At 36.4% G+C, this 22027-nt stretch overlaps 1 protein-coding gene across 2 annotated transcripts in view; it reads right to left on the bottom strand.

Annotated features, from left to right (window-relative positions):
- PCNX2 (pecanex 2) overlaps positions 1 to 22027 on the bottom strand; it is a 409779-nt gene that overhangs the window by 314990 nt on the left and 72762 nt on the right. Inside the window, exon 9 of one of the 2 annotated variants that reach the window (XM_007481607.2) lies at positions 1482 to 1617. In XM_007481607.2, the coding sequence (XP_007481669.1) occupies positions 1482 to 1617 (136 nt within the window). Of the gene's footprint in view, positions 1 to 1448; positions 1618 to 22027 lie in introns of both variants that reach the window. The other variant, XM_007481606.2, reaches the window with a different exon arrangement.

Here is a 22027-nt window from a genome sequence, read left to right as displayed (position 1 = left end):
CTTATCTATCAGACTGATTTGCTTCAAGAACATGTCTGATCATGCGACCTTTCAGTCAATAACTTCAGTGGCTTCCAGAATCCAATATAAAATCCTTTGGCATTCAATGCCCTTCATAATCTGGCCCCATCCTACCTTTCCAAACGTTCTACATATTATTCCTCCCACTTCAGTGTATTCTGTGACCTAATGACAGCATCCTTGCTATTCCTCCAACCAGACATTCCATCTCTTGATTCCAAACATTTTTACTATCTGTCCCCCATGCCTGGAATTCACTCTCTCCTCATCTCCATCTGTTGACTTCCCCCAAGGCTCAGCTAACATCCCTTCTTCAACAAGAAACTTTTCTCAACCCCTTTTAAGGTTAATGCTTTCCTTCTATGATGATCTCTAATTTACATTGTTTATATCTTGTTTGTTCTTAATTTTTTATATGTGGTCTCCCACATTAGACTATGAACTCACTGATAGGACTGACTGTTTTTCTTTTTTTTTTCTTCTTCTTAGTTTTCTCTGTGTCCTCAGCACTTAGTGTAATGCCTGGTACATAAAAGGTACTTTATGTTTATTGACTGGCTGACTGACTGATAATAAGCTATCCTTGCAGTCGGGAGTACATGCCTGACTTCAAGTCCTGACTTTGATACATAGTGATTATGTGACTCTGAGCAAAGCATTTAACCTCTTAGTGTCCTCAGACAACTATCCAAGACTATGAGTTGTGGGGAATTTGATGATCTGTCTTGGTAAAGGGAGTTCCTTGCACTTAACACAAGTTTGAGAGAAAAAGAAGAAAAAAGAAGAAAGAAAAAGCATCACTGGAGTGAACAAAGACAATTAGACTAGTTAATCTATATTACTTGGATTGCTAAAAATTATCATATTTAAAGAATAAATAATAAATATGAGTACATTTTATATTAATTTATAGAGTTTACAAGCAATAGTGGTTATTACAGTAATAATCAAAGCACATATATAAAATATAAAACTATCTTCCTCAAATTGTGCTCCATAGACTCCTAACATACTAGATAATGTGAAGAGAAGGTAAATGAGAAATTTTAAGTATTCCTAGTTCCTCTCTATTAAATAGAGAACTATATCTAAAATGCTTATAATGTATAACAACTTTTAAATATGAAAATAGGTAAATTTTCCTTTCCTGCAGATATTCCAAACCTTATAACTACAGATCAGCCTTTAAGAATTCCATCAATATATTTCAAATATCAAAGTATTACACAGACAAATTAATTTGGAAATTTCTAGTCTAAAGACAGTTTTTTCTACCATATCTTAGTGGAGTACCCTCTATTAAATGACACTGGGAAAACATGATAGAACTGTGATGCAGTTACTATAATTGAATAGAGATAGGATTCAATTTGACCTCTTTCCCAAGAGACGCCACAATAATCCCATAGCTAGAGAATATGACCTACTGAAATATTAGGAGCAGTGATATTACAGTGTACCCGTGGGGTTTCCGACTGGGTCCTCCGAGCCATCATGAGTAACAGCTGTTGTTGGAGGGCACTCAATGCTGGCTCCCCGGAAGATGGTTCTTGACTTGCAGAAGTTGTAGTGCTGGAGGAGCTGAAGTGTCTTTCACTACAAATAGGCACAACAATAAAAAATAATGTTTTGGAAATGTCAATAATTATTTTAGTGTATATATATATACACACACACATATATATATAAACACACACACACACACATATATATATATATATATATATATATATATATATGCACTTGAACATACATACAAGTAAGACAAATGGCTCCTAAGAGTCTCCCCCTTGGTGAATGTGAGTTTCTGAAGGGCATAGATTTTTATCCTGGCTTTGTATCTCCATCACCAAGAATAGGTTCATCTATATAGTAGTCAATGTAATAAATGTTTACTTAATTGAATTGAAGATTTACAGTGGATGGACCATAATGCATATGGAAAAAAACATTCCACAGTGAAAGAAAATAGGCAGTCAACCAGCAGAGAAATAGTCTTGCATATAAACTATGTTCTATATTCTCTCTCTCTCTCTCTCTCTCTATATATATATATATATATATGTATGTATGTATATGTATATGTACACATATAATTCTATATGATATTTGCACTACCTCTTAGGGCCAATGGATATTTGTCTGATATTCTAGGGGATAAACTCAACTTTTTGTACTTTAATGGGCGGGAAGTGAGCAACAGTTGTAATCTCTTTGGAAATGTGAAGAGTGACCTGGAATCTTGGGAATGTACCTGCTTTGCAGAAGCTGTCTGGTCCTCATGACAGTCTATTTTAAATACTGCCATTCTCCTTCCCAGCCTCTGAGATACATGTTTTCACCAACCTTTCCCCTTGAAAACAAATTTTCTCAAATCAGACAATTAAGTTACTATGAGTTAAATTCTATATCCCTCCAAATAACCAATCATAAACACATTTTATTAAGTACCTATTGTATATTAGAGAAGGAAATGGCTAAATGCTTCTGTGTTTTTGCCAAGAAAATCCCAAATGGGGTAACAGAGAGTCAAACATGACTAAAACAAGTGAATAAAAACAATGTGTCAGGCATTGTGGATACAAGAATAAAGAAAGAAATCATCCATACAGGGAATGGTACTAAGCCCTAAGAACCTGAAGAGTGGCTGCTTTCTTCAAATACTTTTCCACTTTTCTCAGTTCTTCCCTAAGTTTCATGGACCTTCTCTCTCACACATTCTTGATTCTGGCTTATGCTGTTCTGGACACTTTCTTCCCCATATAAAGACTACTAACATGGTAGGAAGAATATTTATTTTATATATGCTGAGATGGTTACCTATAAAATAGGCATGAATGTTTTAGAGTATGATTGGTCCAAAGGACTAGTGTTTACATCATTGTCATGGCTTCCTTGTTATCAGAGCATAAAAAAACCACCTTATGGAAACCTAGAATGCTGGAGATTTAACAGAATTCTCACTGTTATACAAAATGCCTTACTGAACCTGCACTACTACCATGATAAATGTGGAGATAAGAGAGGGTTAGGATTTATTTGGTTTTTTTAAAAATAATTATACAGTTCTTGTTTTAATATTTTATGACAGGTAAAGTAATTTTATTGCATTTTTACAGTCCACAAGTATTTTATCATATTCTACATATAGACTTGAATCACTGGTTTGAGCTGTCTGGCCTAGAATATTTGGAATTAATTTCTAGGGATTGGTCTCATTAATATTGTGGTTCTCATAGTTGAAATAGGGGAAAGGAAATGTGGATAAAAGAGAAAGCATCCATCTCAGAAAGCATCCATTCAGAGACATTCGTAGACTCCATCATCACTGCTCTCAAAATTGAAATCTTATAACAGGGACTAGTAGGTACCAGCACAAGGTCTAGCTCACTGACTGGGCACAAGGATACAGTTTCCAGTCTCTATATGCCATCATAATGCTTACTCTTACTCCCTTGGAGTGAACAAATACAAATAAATAGGCATAATAAATTTGGTCAATACAGAACATTTTTTCTTTAATAAGATCTTGATATCAATAAATTTTCTTTCTATTTGTATGAAATATCTCAAAAGTCTTAGTTTAGTTTAAGCTTTAATAAGCTTAAATGTTTAATAATAGTTATCAAATTTAAATTCTAATCAATCAACACAATTAACTAAATAATATGTTTTAATAATAAATAATTGTTTAATAAGGTTAAGCTGGTGGAAAGGAAAACTGAAGCAAGTTTTGAACTTTCTGCCACTCAGGTGGAACAAACAGCAGTGGAAATGTTAGAGAGAACATATTGACACGAATGAGAGTTGGTGGGGGGAGGGGAACTTAGAGAGTGGCCGTTGCTCTCGAGGACACTCTTTCCTGGCCCTTGGACTAGAAGGAGCGTTCTCTCCCTGTCTCTGGATATAAGTACCTCTATTCCTGGATCTTTCCCAACTGTGTGTTCTACCTGGATTCCTGTGATTGTGTCATTGAACAAAAGGATTTAAGGGGAGTGGTTTGAACTGTAAGGCCAGTCTTTAAGGGCATCAGCCCAAAGAGACAGGCCCAACTAGCTCTGAAGGTCAGAACCTTTTCTTCCTCTTGCTGTCTACTGCTAAAGACTGTGAACTTAAGAAAGCTAGCACAGATTATTAGTATAGACAGGAATAAAAGAAACCCTCCACCAGCCTTCAAGGCCTAGCCTCAGTTTAAAAGCTGAGAGAGACTCAAACCTAATCTATGGAAATCCCAATTCCCTCTTCCCTAATACCTCCCCAACCCAAACTTATTATTAAAATTCATCTTTATTTAAATAACCACAGGCAGATAAGAGAACTATCATTTCAGGGAACATAGAGGAAGATGAACCTAAGGACAGCCATTCAATCATAAACTGCCCTTATTTGATCCCTGCTGGGTGACCTTGGTCCTGGGAGAGGCTTGTCCTTCAGGGGGTTCTGTGCTTACCTGCCCTGAGGTATCTTCAACATCAATCAATAGAGAAGACTTCCCCTCAGGCTATAATAGTTGGTCCATTTCTGGGGAACCCCATTTTTCAAAGACAGCCTCTCAGCAGAGAGTATCTCTCTCCTTTTACCTCACCAGAATCCATATTCCCTTTATCCCTTCAACTCCTCCATTCCCAGTTACAAAACCTTCCTTATCCCCTGCCCCTCTTCAATTCACAACAATTCCTTTAAATATTACAAGCTACAAACATGACAGCAACAGAAAGTAATGAATGCTGGATGGAATGTGGCAAAGTCGGGATATTAATGCATTGTTGGTGGAGTTGTGAATTGATCCAACCATTCTGGGGGGCAATTTGGAACTATGCCCAAAGGGTGCTAAAAGACTGTCTGCCCTTTGATCCAGTCATAGCACTGCTGGGTTTGTACCCCAAAGAGGTAATAAGGAAAAAGACCTGTACAAGAATATTCATAGCTGCGCTCTTTGTGGTGGCAAAAAAAAAATTGAAAAGAGGGGATGCCCTTCAATTGGGGAATGGCTGAACAAATTGTGGTATATGTTGGTGATGGAATACTACTGTGTTCAAAGGAATAATGAACTGGAGGAATTCCATGGGAACTGGAACAACCTCCAGGAATTGATGCAGAGTGAGAGGAGCAGAACCAAGAGAACATTGTACACAGAGACTGATACACTGTGGTACAATCAAATGTAATGGACTTCTCCATTGGTGGCAATGCATTGATCCTGAACAACTTGGAGGAATCTAGGAGAAAAACCACTATCCACATTCAGAGGAAAATCTGTGTGAGTAGAAACACCGAAGAAAAACAACTGCTTGAATACATGGGTCAAGGGGATATGATTGGGGATATAGACCCTAAATGAACATCCTAGTGCAAATACCAACAACATGGAAATAGATTCTGATCAAGGATACAAGTAATACCCAATGGAATTACTCATCGGCTGCAGGAAGGGTAGGTGGGGGGGGATGGAGGGAAATAATGTAGTTATTGTAACCGAGGAATAATGTTCTAAATTGACTAAATAAATTAATTAAAATTTTAAAAATTTAAAAAAAATTTAAAAATATTACAAGCTACACTAGGACTTTTGGAATACCTGGTAGATGCATATCTATGTACATATGTATGTACTATAAGAGAGGAGTTAGGGTGAAAGATTATCTCATAGGATTATGGTTGAAATAGAAAAATGGGTAGAATAGGGAAGAGGAGGGTTTTTGTTTTTTTTTTCCATGACCATATGGATAACAAAAATTCAAGGACAGAAAGAAATGTACAGGTTCTCTCTTCTCTGAATTATTTGGGGCTTTATTTATTTCTTAGACCCTCCTCATTCTTGGTTCCACCAATCTAGCACCATATCTGGGATATGTCAAATTCCTATTGATTTCACCCTTAGGTATGTAAATGAAAGAATTTAGCAAGTGCTCAGGTCCAGAGTTTGGCTCACTTGTAAGCTGTCTATAACTAATTCACTATGACATTTCTTCCCCTGTTTTTCTCCATAGTAATAAAAGGAAAGCAAAGATTAAGATTCATCTTCAAAAGCAATTCAAATCTTTTAGGATCCTCATCTAAAAATGGTCATAGCTTTTAGGAGATCCATATCTAAAACATCTTCAAATTACTCAGTGATCTGCACCTAAATAACTCTGATACACAAAATCCTTGATTCACATTCTTTCAGCAACCAGTCACATGACTCTCTAATCAGTCTGTCTCCTTCAAGTACTCTCACAAATATTCTACTTCCTTTCTCCATTCAATAAGTCCATTCAACATTCAATGTCCAAATTGTATCACAAAGTCAATGCCAGGGGCCAGCTTCTTAACATGCCTACACTGATTACCACCAGCATCAGGAGAACATCCTGAGCATTCCTTTATAACTCAGTGGGCAATTCATAACAACAGGCAGCTGGGAGACTTTTTGGATTTGGATATACAACTGTCTTCCCTATTAGCTTTAATAGCACTCAGAAAGGAACAGAGTATAAAAAGAATACAAACCAGTGAAAGTGAGGAAGGCAGGGGAAAAGGGCACAGATAATAAACACTAACAGAGAGCATACAAATGAGTCAAGCTCTGTGCCTGGGTAGTTGCCAGATTCCCTCAGGTCATTTGTATTTTGGCAGGGCAAAATCAATGGGAATTTGACACATCTCAGATATAGAGCTATATTGGTGGAAGTGAGAATGATAAGGGTGGGTCTAAGAAATAAATGAAACCCCAAATGATTTTGAGGAGAAAAAAAACTGATCTCTTTACTTTTTGCTTCAAATGCATGCTGTCAATACAATGATATAAACAAACCTCCCTTACATGACAACACTGAAATAGCCTATAGCAGATTGTCTGTTGCCTGGGGAGGGAGGAAAATAGAGGGGGAGAGAATTTGGATTGCAAAATGTCAGAAAAAAGCAATTGTTAAAAATTGTTTCTACATGTAACTGAAAAAATGAAATGAAAAAATTAAAAAATTGAAAAAGTAAACAGATCTCTATCTCTCTATTTTTAGCCATCATTCTTTCAGATATATGAGCCTAAAATCTACTGCATATATACATATACAGATGGACCACATTTAATATACACAATTATTTTAAACATGTTCCACATAGAATATATATATATATATATACATGTATAATGATTGGTAGAATATAGTATGTGCCCTGTTTAATTGCATGTATATGTACAGAAGCATATCTGCAGATATTCTGTATGCATATGCAAACCCCATTTATTTCAAGTAGATGCCTGTATATATACATGCAATATATCCATATATCATGTTATAATATATATTGAAGGTTACCTAATAAGAATTTCAGGCTTTTAAAGTAGAAGCCAGCAGTAGCTTTTTTGTTTTGTTTTTAAAGAACTAAGCAGCCATCACCTAGGAAGATAACATCTACCAACTGATTCAGGAGAGGCAATATGTCATAGTATATAGAAAGCCAGCTTTGAAACCAAGAACTCTTGCATTTAAATCTGACAATCTGGCTGTGTGAGCCCAGATAAGTCACTTACTATCTCAGTGCTCCAGGTAACTCTTTAAGATTATAAATTACAGAGGAGGTGATGATCGGCTCTTGTGGAGGGAGGTTCCCTGTTTAGGGGTTCTCTATATCAAATTAAAGTAAATCACAGATGTAGTCCCTTTCCCAAAGAAATGATCATAAACTTCAAATACTATGAGGTAGACTCTGGGTGTTTGAAAAGAAAAAAGAAAAAGAATTTCTATGTTGCCATTGTTTGGATAAGTGATCACAGTAAAGATAAACAGGGATTTCTATTATTGAGCCTAGTACAGTGATGGCAAACAGTTTAGTCCATGTGCCATGCTCCCCAAGACCCTTTACCCCACACAGGGGAGACAGAAAGCACTCCCATTAGGCTACTTGGCAGAGGGACAGGTGATATGAAAAAATGTCAACCAGCATGGTGGAGAGGGGGAGGGGAAAAGCTCTGCCTGAGTCTCTCTGCCTTTCTAGTAATGAATTCTCACCACTAGGTGTGAGGAAGGGGCACACATGCTTACAGAGAGTGCTCTGTGTGCAATCTTTGGAACACATGCCATTGATTTACCATCATCAACCCACTACCAAGTTTTTGGAGGATCAATACTTTTCTCTATATCTTTTGAGCTCAACTTGGTAGGAGATTTCAGGGAACTGAAACACACTTGAAGGCATAGCATTAATTGAAGAAGGAATATTTAATGATAAAAAACATGAACTTTTGGACAAAGTTTCAAACCAATTACCAAAATAAAAATGAAAAAGAAAATTCCTAGATAATGAAAATAGAAACTTTAACAATAATTTCTTTACAAAGGTCCTCTTATTTCTGAAAAGATCACCAACACCAATTGACAACTCACTTAAGCAAAGAAGAATGGAAGCATCAAAGATTTAGAGAGGAAAGGAAGGGGAGAGAGACAGAGAAAGTGAAAGAGAGACAGAGGTATATATATATATATATATATATATATATATATATATATATATATATATATATATAGAGAGAGAGAGAGAGAGAGAGAGAGAGAGAGAGAGAGAGAGAGAGAGAGAGAGAGAGAAGACAGAGACAGGGACAGAAACAGAGATGGAGAGACAGAGGCAAAGACAGACAGACAGAGACAGAAGGGACCTAAAGAGAACTTTACTTTTCTGTTTGGCTGGAAAAGGAAAGAAAATGACTCAGAGCCTCTACTGTCCTGGAGACCAGGTAGAGGAGAGAATTATTTGGAGCTGAGCTAAGCCTCAATATAAATACTAAATCCAGAAAATTTTAAAATAATTAATACCAGGAATATAGGATGCTAAGAGGGAAAGAGAATGTAGGTTTGCCCCTTCAAAGATTTTCTTCCATCTCCCATCATGAAATAGATGGGTTGGGGTGGGATGGTGAGAGGGTGGGAAGGAGAATGTAATAAATGTTTGAAGTTTAGGGAATCAGAATCACTGAGAAGTTTTAGAAGGTAGTCACAAGATTTCTATTTAGTGCTCTGAGGGACTTCTGAAAGTGGGGAGAATGCTGAGGGTGTTCAGGAAGTGAGTTTATGGTAAATGAGAGATTAGTATCAAGGAAATCAATGTGGGTGTGGGTTAGGGCAGAATTTGGAAGCTGTAGGTTCCATTTCCTTAAGTATACCTGAAAATGAGTATATATTAGTAGGGAATTTGCACAGATGTGATACATTTGAGGAATGATCAATGGAGAGTTGAGTGAGAATAATAATGATGATGATAATGATAGCATTTCTATGGTATTTTAAGGTTTTCATAACATTTCATAACATTTTACTATTCTCTACTTTGATTCTCACAACTCTGAGAGGTAAGTGCTATTATTATCCTGATTATATATAGATAAGGAACCTATAACTGAGTTGAATAGCTTGTCCAGCACCACACAAATAGTTAATGTCTGAAGCAAGATTTGAACATGTATCTTCCTAATTCTGAACTAAGTATTCTCTAGTCTTTGAACTACCCAGAATTTGTGCAAGGGATTATTATGGTTGTGAGCTGAGTCCTAGTGACCTCCTTCCAGAGACATAGATCAGTTGGAAGTGAGCAGTCATGACAAACTATAAGATAAAATTCTATCCAAAGCAATATATCTGAGTCATGGGGATCTGAGCTCTCCAGTTTCAGATTTCAGTGGAAAGTATCAGAGGGGCACTGAATAACCAGCACTGGGTGATGTGACAACTACAATATAATGGGACTTCAATAGAACCAAAACCAAAATTAAATTACACTTTAACAAACAGCTATAAATAGATCATAGTTGAATGATTAATACATGCTGCATATGTGAGAAATATGGAAGTGACATAGCATCCTCTACTGGTGACTGAAAGAAACTTAGAACCCACTGTAGTAAGACAAGGAAAAGATTTATATGGAAGTCTTTCCCTGTTGGGTCCAGGAAGTATAATATAAAGAAGGTCCCGAGGAATAGGGGGCTAGAGGGAGTTTTTTTTTCCTATGAATGTTCTCCTTCTACCTCTCTCAAGTACCCGAATAATCCATAGACTATTAGGGGACAAAGAAAGGGTAGTAGCAGTTATAGGAAGTGAAGCTGAAGGACCTGGTTCGTTCAAGAGACTGGGAACCAATGGGTGGAAATTACAAGGAGGCAGATTTTGGCTAAGCATAAGGAAGATATTTCTAATAGCAGATCTTTCTGATAACAAGACTCATCTTCCTGAGTTCAAATCTGGCCTCAAAGGCTTACTAGTTGTGTAATCCAGGGTGTGTCACTTAACTCTAATTGCCTGAGTTTCCTCATCTGTAAAGTGAACTAGAAAAGGAAATGGCAAATTACTCTAGTATTTTTGCCAAGAAATACCTGTGAATCTTAAAAACTACACAGACTGTACTTTAGAAGATTTTATTTAGCTATTCCCTTATTGTAGCAATGGAGATACTTGGTCTAACAAGAATCCAGAATGTATTGGGAACTTTTAAAATTACTCCACCCTAATTAGACATACTTTAGGGGAAGATAAAAGTTGTAAACTCCTGATTGAACAATGAAGGTACTTAACTCATACCTTATAGTGAAGCTAGAACCTTAAACTAAGTCTATTTTTAGATCTAATAAAAAAAGGTGTTAAGTACCTGTAAAGGTTAAATTAATCACAAAAATGTCAAGTAACTCACAAAGGGTGAGCTTAACAAAGAAGTGTGAAGTACTCAGAAGATATAATCTAACCAGAGAAGGTGAGAACTAAAGAGTGGTGAGAACTAAGAATGGGCAGTCCTGGAAAAAAAGTGTCTACTGTGATTGGTAGGCGTGAAAATTTAGGGGAGGTGACATAAGAGAAAAATTTCCTTAAAAGGAGGGATAAAAAGTCAGTTCAAGGAATTCAGTTTGGAGTGAAATTGGATTCTGAACTCAGTTCAGGAGATTGAGTTCAGTGGAGGAATGGAGCCCAGCTTGGAGATGGTCTTGTGGTGAGTGATAAGACTGACTCCCTTACCCTTAAGCTCAGGGAAGCCACTTTGGCCAAGCCTTTAACCACTGCCTGGCTTAGCCTGAGTCAGAGCAGTTTAAATTAATTCTCTCTCTCTCTCTCTCTCTCTCTCTCTTTCCTTAATTCCTTCTCTCTATATTAATTAAAATCTCCATAATTCCCAGCTGACTTGGGTGTTTTATTATTTGGCAATTTTCCCTGGCAACCAGTCATTTAGATTTAAGTCAACAGACTAAAATTATCTTACATACCCCAAATAAGATAATAAAACATTTAAGACATGACTGAAAATGACTGAACAATAATAACTACTATCTACAAATGTGACCTTAAGACAATGCCTTGATTTCCTCTTAATATAGAAAATTAGATCAGAATAGGTATACCTCTGGTTAGAGAACTAATACTTTTTCCCCTGTGAGACATTTAAAGTTCAAATGTGTAATTATAGATTTTAGAAGTCTCTTGTTGATATTCTACTCATTCAGGATAAATATAACTTCATTATCAATATCATTTTTTTAAAAAACTAGACTTGTGATTTCATTTCTTTAGAGAATTTCTGGCAAGCAAACTCCTTTTACCAATGCACACTAGTACATGTTTTGCCACCAACAAGCCTAAGAGACAGTTAGTTGACTTTGGCTCTGAAAAGTGAAGTGAGACAAAGTCACACAAAGTCACACAAACAATATACGTCACAGGTGGGACAGGAAATCAGGTGTTTCTGATCCTGTAGGCCATGCAATTACTATGCCAAATTGGTTTTCATAATTTTTTTTATCCTTAAACAGTGCTCCTACAGTCTTAGTTCAGTTTAAAACTTAACGTCTAGTGTTAATGAATTTAAGTCTGCTTGTGCAAAGGCTTCTGGGATATCCCGTATTAATCAGCAAAGTTCCTCCTCCCCTCAACCTCTCATACTCCTTAGGCACTGCTTTGAAGTTGTCACCAGGAGCAGGAAGAAAGAAACAGGAAAGCAAGTGATTGTTTTCTCTGATTACATATTTTTCAATGTTCTTTACAAGGGTGAGAGTAATGAACTGCATTTTAACATGCCTCAGAAATGACATTTTTAACATAGGTTGGATTTTATAAAGAGAGTATGACAATTTCTGAGTCAGGTTATAAGAAATACTCACTTATCAAGTCTGGGGCCAGAATTTCCTTTAGACTGGTCATAAATGCCTCCAGTATCATGTATATTCCAGTATTGGGAATAGGGAGTATTAGGGAAGGCTAGTACCTTAAGTGAGAGGGCTTACTGAGTCCTTTTGTATCATTGCTTTCCTCCTTTGGTGCCCATCTGCCACTTGGCTCTGTGCTGTGGCTTTAAGATGCCCAGTGGCCACACCCCACACTTTTATCTTGCCACTAAACTTCAGTGATGTCAGTGAGGCCAATGACTGTACAACTGTGCTTCACAGAAATTTAATCCATGTTCAAGTCAAAGCATCGCCATAGAATGTAGACAATTGGTCTTCTTTAAAAATGAAGGATGAACAACAATATACCCTATGCAGAGAGAGAGCTCTCTACATGTTAATGGCAGCTATATTCCATTTGCTGCAGTTTTACTCTCTCCTTCACATAAGTCTATGTAAAAGTTTATTTTCATGTATTTTTTTGCTATGCTATTTCTCTTAATTTAATTTAATTTAACCATTTATTATTGGTTTTGGAGGGATTTTTATTTAATTAGTTAATTTAGAATATTTTTCCATGGTTACAAAATTCATGTTCCTTTCCTCCTCTCCCCCCAACCCCCTCTCATGTAATGTTCATAGGCTCATAGCATTATGGGACACTGGTAAGAGGTCTAATTCTAGTCTCAGAAGACATGGGTTCAATTCCCTCTTCTGATATATACTACCAGCATGATCTAGGGCAAGTCACTCAATCTCCCTGGACCACGCAATCTCCTCATTGCAAAACAAGATGTAAAGAAGTTAGCATAAATGCCCCAAGTCACAGGGATAATAAGTATCAGTCAGGATCACATTCTTGTTTGCTCAGACCTAATTTTAGAATCATAATGGAAACGTGTTATAGTAACTAAAGCTGACAGGAATCTTCTTTCCCCATCTACCTTATACTAAACATTAATCTTTGCTAAATGTCACATGCCTACTAAGTACCTTCTACTCTTTCTACATCCTTCAACAATACTTTTCTTCAAATAGCTGCTGAGAATTTCTCTGTCTCTTTCTTAAGAGTTGATGTTAGGTGGGACAGCTTGGTAGCTCTGTGGATTGAAAGCCAGACCTAGAGATAGGAGGTCTGGGGTTCAAGTTTGACCTCAGACACTTCCTAACTGTGTGACCCTGGGCAAGTCACTTAACTCCCATTGCCTGGCTCTTACTGTTCTTCTGTCTAGGAACCAATGCACAGTACTGATTCTAACACAGAAGGTAAGGGTTTAGGGGGGAAAAGACTCAATGTGTTTCCAACAGTTATATCATGTTATGGAGAAGCAGCTTTGGTAGAATGGATAGAAAGCTGTACTTGAAGTCAGGAAGATCTGGTCCAAGTCCTACCACTTCTGCCACACAGAGGTTGTTTGTGAGCCTGAACACATCAGTTAGCCTTTCAGTGACCTAGGCAACTTGCTAAAACGATAGATTACAAAGCAGAACACAATCTACACTAGAGCAATGAAACAACAGATTGATTAAAAAATAAAAGCAAATCACCTCCTGGCTGCTATTTTTTCCCATCATTTGCTAGCAGTTGTAAGATTCATTACAGAAGTGCCAAGTTTCAATGAATTTTAAAAGTTAAATTGTATTCCATTTGATTGTAAGCTGTTTGAGGGCAGGGACTGTTTTTTTTTGCCCCTTTTTGTAACTCTAGTGATTAGCATAGTGCTTGGAATATAGTAGGAATTTAGTAAAAGTTTATTTACTGGTTGATTGGCTCTAGGATAGACAGTAGAAGCAGATGTTTAACAAACACCTACTCTGAACCATGCTACATTAAAATATTACATATCTAACTCTGTTTAGAGCTTTGGTTTATCTGAACTGGTTTTGAATCAAGATTTACAGTAACATCTGTTGATAGCTTTTGAGCATTTGGGGGAATGGGTTATATTCTTATAAATTTAACAAAGTTCTCTATGTATTTTATATATGAAACTTCTATCCAGGAAACTATAAAAATTTCCTCTCACTTTTCTGCATTCCTTCAAATCTCATTCTTTTAGTTTTATCTGTCTAAAACCTTTCTAATTTACTATAATCAAAATTATCCATTTTACAGTTCATAAAGTTTTGTTTTAAAGTCCCATTTATGACACATACTGACTTTGTGACCTGGGGAAAATCCCTTAAATTCTCAAAGTTTCATACAGTTTTCTAAAGTTATAAATTGTTGAACAGTTGTCAGTTTGCTTTGGTAGAGGAAATTTCTTCCCCAAGAGTTCCCTAAAGAAATAATATCACACATCTAGACCAAAAGGTTAATCTATACTATCATTGATGTAGGGTCAAGGTAGAGATAAAGAACAAGAGTGAGAATGACTGAAAGGTGTAGTCCTAGACTACATGGACTAATGGAGGTAGAACTTAGACACCAAACTAAATTTTTCTGGGGCTGGAGTTCAGAGAAAGGTAGAAAGAAGAGCCAATAAAAAGCAAGAAAATCCACTATATCTAATCATCCACAGTATCACTCGCCTAGGCATTTGCTTATATTGAACAATCTGGATATCTAAGATTCTAAAACTCTGCTACTGACATGAGAAAACACATTCTGAAATTCCCATATGCCATCTTTTAACTGGGAAACTTGATTGTTTTACATTTACCATCAGACTTCTGCGCATCATCCCTTAGAGTTACAAAATTATACTCTTGACTTCACACTTGGTTTGGGCACTGTTCAGTCTCTTCATCTCAGTCTACATCATCAGGCAGTAGTAACAGTGTATTAGAGCTGAAAAGGACCTAATAGGCTAGCTAGCACAATCTTCCCAGGCTTATAAGTCTTATAAGAGAGGTAGGGAAGATCATATCTATCTCATCCATATCTAGGATGTCTTTAAAAATAGATCCTACAGTCCAGAAGACCATTTCTATAAATGACTGGGGATATTTAGGTCTAGAAATGAGATTTGTCACAAAAAAATTGAATGTGAAGGATTTTATACACACATGTGCATGCACACACACACACACACACACACACACACAACTAAAGTCAACTGAAAACTCCATCCTGAAAAATGGGTTCGAATTGGGGCAATTTTGAGAGGGCTCCTTGTTTAAAACCTTTAAATACATGCTGACAAAAACCTTCCAAATTTCGTGAAATAGAAGGAGCTATATCAAGGGCTGCATTCTTTCCTGTATAGACTATGGCTGCCATCTTGTGGCCAAAAGAGACTACAATTTCTCTAGCTCTTCCAATGTGGAATGACTTGTTCCAGATTCATCCAGGCTTCTTGGTGCTGAATGTCCAAAGTAGGTGCTGTCTTGTCTAGAGTGAATTCTCTTTAAGGTAAAAGTGGCCAGGGGACTCCTCCACCCAAGAATAAAGATAGGTTCTTAGATTGGGAGGACTTTGCAGAGTAGAAGTGAAAACAGAAAGGCATAAATGAGTTCTCTGGGAGGACTCCATCAAGTATTATCTAATCCCAAAGTGGATGCTAGTTCAAGCATAACAGTAATGTTATTTTCCTCACCAGAAAGGAAACACTGGTATTCTTTTTTTATTTAGAATATTTTCCAAGGTCACATGGAAAATATGATTTACCACACCCACGGACTCCCCTCTCCCTGAGCTGACAAGTAGTTCTACTGGATTATACACATATCATTGTCAAAATCTATTTCCATGTTATTCATATTTGCAGTAGAGTGATCCTTTAACATCAGAACCCTAATCACATCCCTATTGCACTGTGGCCAATCATATATTTTTTCCAATGCATTTTGGGTTCCACAGTTCTTTCTCTAGATATGGATAGCATTCTTTCTCATAAGTCCCTCAGAATTGTGCTGGATCATTGCATTGCTGCTAGTAGAGAAGTTCATTCCATTCGAGTCTCTGTATGCAATGTTCTCCTGGTTCTTCTCCTTTCGCTCAGCATCAATTACTGGAGGACATTCCAGTTCATTATTCCTTTGGGCACAATAGTATTCCATCATCAACAGATACCACAATTTGTTCAGCCATCCCCCAATTGATGGACAATGCCCCCACCCAATTTCCAATTTTTGGCCACCACAAAGGGAATAGCTATAAATATTTTTGTACAAGATTTTTTTTCCTTATTATCTCTTTGGGGTACAAACCCAGAAGGAAACACTGATATTCTAATAGATATAAGGTAATGATGTTAGCTGCACTGGGTAAGTTATATTTATAACTACACTGGAACTTAGTTTTCTCACTTGCAATATGGAGATAATATATTTTACTACTTACTTGCAGTTCTCTAAAAGTATAATTGCTGAACAATTGTTAGTTTGCTTTGGTAGAGGAAATTTCTAAGGACCAAAGGGATATTAATATTTCTAAGGGTAGAGGGATATGTTGAGGAAAGCACTCCATAAGCTGAAAATTGCTAAGTAATGTGAATTATTATCGTTACTCTTCTTAATAATCATAATTGACCTCATGTGACTAGAAGAGGCTTTTTTGCATTTAATATTTATACCAAATTATAAATTAATAAAATGAATTAATAAAAGCCAAGTGAAAGAAAGGACAGATAGCACTGGATTTGGAAGACTTGGGGTCTAGTTTTGACTCTCAAGCTTTAGTCTTAGGCTAGTCAACTGGTTTCTCTGAGTTTCAGTTTCTTCATATACAAGAGAAAGATTTAAGTGAAATCATCATACTTCCCTTCTGATTTTAAGAGTCTGAGGCTTTATTTCATTTCTTCAACCTCTTCTTTCCTTTATTCTTAGCAGTATATCTCTTTTCTTAACCTGGATATCCCCTTTGAATATCCTGATCATATTTTGTCCACATTTCAATTGTTTCAGATGAAAAACTCCTAAAGGATAAAGACCGCATCCACCTAATTGCCTTGAACAACTCCACATTTATCTGGATACTATACCTCCCCTCAAGGACTTTAGATCATTTTAAAATAATATGAATGTGGTTGCAATAATAGACACTGACCTGCACAAAAATTTTTGGTGGGAGAGGCAGGGACAATAGTGGGTTTGAAGATCTGGCTTCATTCTACCTAGTCAGCGTTTACATTATTTCCCTTTTTTGAAAGGCTTTGTAGAATAAATATGAGTAAATCTTTAAGAAAATGCATGACGTTTGTCTTAAGAAATAGTAAAGGAAAGGAAAGTTGTTAAACCAATAGGAGATATGATAAGGAAAGGTAATAAAAGGGATTTAACACAATGCCAACTCTCTTCAATCCATTCAAATATTTGGAGGATTTTGAAAGGGTTAAAAACTCTGACCAAAGTAGTGATAATCCATAATTCTAGAAGACTGAGAGTGAAGCCTACTGCCCATCTTCTGACAGAAAGGGGCTGGATTCAGGATAAAGAATAACAAATGCATTATTGAACAGTGCCAATATTGCAGTTTGTTTTGCTTCACTGTGTAGATTTTAGCTTTTCTATTATTCTTTTTGTCCTCCTAATGGCCAAACAATTAAAAGTTAGAAGAGGACTGTCAATAGTTACTCCCTCACCCCCAAAAAAATGAAACGAAGGGTAGGTAAAGAGAGAAAAGATGGTGACAAGCAATTTTTAGTGCACAAAAGAGGGCAAATCAAATAACAGAAGAAAATACCAAACAGCAAGATGAATTTGAAATGTTGAAAACATTACAAAGTTGAAAAGAAATCAAGTATGTAAGAAAGCTTCCGGAGTACAGTGGTACAATCCTTTCTCATTCTACTTATTTTATTTGTTTGTTAAGTTCAGAATAAAAAAATAAAGAAAAAAAATTACTGGTTTGGGGTTTTAGAGAATTTAATTATCTTATACAAAAGGCAAGTATAAGTAGTATTAGCTTTGAAATCAAAGGATCTAATTTTGAATCACCTCTTTGCTAGCATTCCCTATAGTAACCTTGGATATGCAACTTAATGTCTCTGGGGGTCTATATTCTCCCTTGTAAAACAAAGGGGTTGGACTAGAGATCTTAAAGATCTCTTCAAATTAAAAAATAAAACACGAACTTTTGTCTTTGATTTTGATTTAATCAGTAAGGATTTAACTTCTTTAATTTATGTTTCAAGCAGTGATTGATCAAACTATTGCAGTCTCAATTATCCAAGATAATAAAATGCAGCCTTTATTCATTCATATTTAACTTCCACATGCTCTACTAGAGTTCTTTACAATTGGGTGTGCCTAGTGTTACAGAAATCACACAACTTTAAACAATATCAAAGATACCAGGAGGCATTGAGAAACTATTCAGCTTCCATATTCCACACGTTGGCTAGGGACAGTCTGTATCATCTCTCCAATGAAATCCCATCCTAAGCAGAGCAATACTTTTTCTCCATGTCCTAGGCTGACAATCGGCTTCACTTTTATGCCCTCTTGCTATTAGGATTATCAACAAAGGCTCACAATTTTAGACCTGGAAGGGACCTGAAGGTCACCTGGTCCAATCCTTTCGTTTTACAGATGTATTAATTCTTATATCAGGGCCAGGGAATAGAAAGGTCCCACTGTCTATATGTTAGGGAGAATTACAGTGCATTTCTGCCTATGGTCTGAATTGGAGAGATTGGGTAAGTCTGCTGCTTTTTGCATTTTCTTTGTCCTTATGAATCCCAAAGAATGTCCTCCTGCTTAACAGAGATTTAGTTAATAAATGAAGGGGGTAAGGATTCTTTCCCAGGGCACATGCAGGCCTTTGCCTGTTCACCTGTCAGTGTAGCAAAGGGCAAAATTAGCTAGTTACCAATTAGAAATGTCTTGGGATTTTCAAGGGAAGGACTGAATAATGAGCTCCTGAAACTATTGACTAAGGTTCCTCATGAGGATTCTGGGTCAATGATCACTCGAGGGGGCCCAGATTTATTTATATGTCATTTTCCTGGTTATGATGTTGGCCTAACCAATAAACAGATATGTATTTTAAAAAACTGATATTACCCCAAATTAGTCTTCTGAGAGAATTTTAATAATTACAAAGTTGAAAGTAAGTAATCTGCTTCTGGTTTCATGGCAAGTATAAGAGCAGGTATTCAAAGAACTAAGCATCATGTTACAATGTAAAGACCACTAACTTTGTGGTTCAAATTGGGATTCAAATTCTGTCTCTGACACACAAATTTCTCACTCTGCAGCAACTTTTGGCAAGTAATTTTACCTCACTAGCTCTTTGCTTCCTTATCTGTAAAAAAAGTAATCAGGGCTAGCCAGTCTCTGACATCCCTTCAGTTCAAGGTCTATTTTCCTATACTTGTCCAACACTCTTTGCATGAGACCACATTTCCTTCAATTCAAATAGTATATTAGTACCCACAAGCAAAAAAATAAAATAAAAAAGGATGGCTCACTATTGAATTTAGTCCAGTACGTAGATATTCAACAATACTTTAAAAATACTTTAAAGCAAAAGTGCTATCTTTAGCATATAATCCCCCAAAGAACATCATAAGCTATTTTAATTTTTTAAACGAACTTTCAATACATTTCACTTCCATGATCAATAAACCCTAATGGCTCTCCATTACTTTGAGAATCAAATAATAAACTTCTCTACTTGTCATTAAAGTCCTTCACAGCCTGACTCTAAATTATCTATCCATCCTTTTAGACTTTATTCTTGTTTATCTACTCAAAGTGCAGAAAAAAATAGATGCTTTTTTGCATGTTCTCATGCAAGCCGGTCTATTTCCCCCTCTGCACTTTAGCACAATCAGTCCCACATGCCTGGAAATTACTTCCACCATAGCCCTGACTTGTACCGTCCTAGTTTCCTTCAAAACTTATCTCAAACACCACTTCCTAAATTAATAAATAAATCTACAGGCATTTAATAAATATTCCCTTTGTGCCCAGCACTGTGCTAGATACAACAGATACAAATACAACTAATGAAACCCTACTTACAAGGACTATGTAACACTCTCCAAACTCTGAGTCACTAGTGCCTCCTCTGGAAAAAAAAAAAACTATCTTGTTTTTATTTTGTGTATATTTTATTTATATTTATTTAGGTACATACCTTGATAGAATATAAATTAATAGGATAAAAATTTAAAATAGACTATGTAATAATAATAAAATATAAATTTCTCCAAAGCAGGGATGGTTTCATTTTGTCTTTGTGTTCCTAGAACCTGGTATAATCCCTAACATGTGTGGTAGCAGATTCTTCATAAATGTTTGTTGATTGATTGGAGCAGTGGGCATAAAATGTTGCATATGCTGTCCAATAAAGTTGCCATGTTGGTTGGTTTTGCTTAATTGTGTTCCTTTATTACAAGGGAAGGCTTATTGAGCAGAGTTTGGAAACAGAGAGAAAAATTTCTCCAAAATGGCTGTAATATAAAAAGAAGATGTATCACTAAAATTTTAATTTTTAAAAAGAAAAAGATCATTCTTTTTCAGTTTGGTGGATACCTCCTCTTTTTGGAGAGTAAGTCTACAACATAAAGTGCCTATGTTTCACTCTCATTTCATTCAGGTTCTCAGTGCATCCATTTTATTTGATGATATGACAGACTGTTTATGAGAGGTTAAAGGGAATGAGTATTTATATAGTACCTGTGATGTCTTAGGCACATTGCTAAACATATTACAAGTGTATCTTTGGATCCTCATGATAACCCTGGGAGGTAGATGTTTCTTTATTATCTTCATTTTGTAGTGAAGGAAACTGAGGCAAACAGAGGTTAAGTGACTTACCCAAGATCATACAACTGGTAGGTGTCTGAAGTTGTATTTGAACTCACATCTTCTTAAAGCCCAGCATTCTATCCAATGCAGTTGTATAGAAACAATACCCAGCTTTCTCATAAAAATAACTAGCCTTTATATAGGGTTTACTATATACCAGCCACATGCTAAACTCTACAAATATTATCTCATAGGTGAAATTGGCTATTTACTGTTGCATATCCACACATACATACAAATATTATACATGTACATATACATGTATAATGGAAGTGTCACATGTCTATGTACAATGTCAGGCAATCATTCAGCATTTATGAATACTTTGTGCTAGCTATTGTGAAAATTGGGGTATAGAGAGGCAAAAAACAGTCCTCACTCTCAAATGGGGGACGAAGGGTAACATGCAAACAAGATACATTCCCCAGCCATAGACACACAATAAATCAAGGTAGTCTCAAAAGGACGACACTAAGATTAAGGAAGACTAGAAAAGACTTCTTGCAGTGAGTGGATTTCAGCTGAGACTTGAAGGAAGTCAGTAGCTGGAAATCAGAGATGAGAGGGGAAAGTGCCAAGGGCAGGAGACAGCCAGTACAAGTGCCCAGCACTGGAATATGGAGTGCCGTGCATCAATAATAGCAGGGAGGTCAGTTTCAGTGGATGAGAGTATGTGGAAGGGAGGAAGGTATAAGAAGACTGAAGTTAGGAAGGGGTCAGCTTATAAAAGGCTTTAAATCCAAACAAAGGATTTTATATTTGATCCTGGAGGTAATAGGGAGCAACTTGAGTTTAATGAACTGAGAAGTGACATGACCAGATCTTTAGAAAGATCAGTTTGACAAATAAAAGACGATGGAATGAAATGGGGTGAGACTTGAGGCAGTTAGGTGGCATAGTTGATTGAAGACAGGAAGATCTATGGGGGCTAAATCCTGCCTCAGACACATAGGGGCTGTATGACTCTGGGCAAATCTCCTAATAGCCCGGTGCTTCCATTCCTTTATCTATAAAATGACTGTTCTAAAAAGAATAGTATGTACCTCACAAGGTTGTTGTTCACATGGGATTACATAAATATATATATATATATATGCATACATACACATATGTATGAAAACCTTAAAGCACTGTATAAATGATACGATGACTTTTTCTTATTAATATTATTTCTGAAATGGGTTT

The sequence above is a fragment of the Monodelphis domestica genome, chromosome 2, assembly GCF_027887165.1.
Source record: "Monodelphis domestica isolate mMonDom1 chromosome 2, mMonDom1.pri, whole genome shotgun sequence".
Classification (NCBI taxonomy): domain Eukaryota; kingdom Metazoa; phylum Chordata; class Mammalia; order Didelphimorphia; family Didelphidae; genus Monodelphis; species Monodelphis domestica.
The sequence above is the reverse complement of the archived record's forward strand: the minus strand, read 5'-3'. Positions and strand labels throughout refer to the sequence as shown.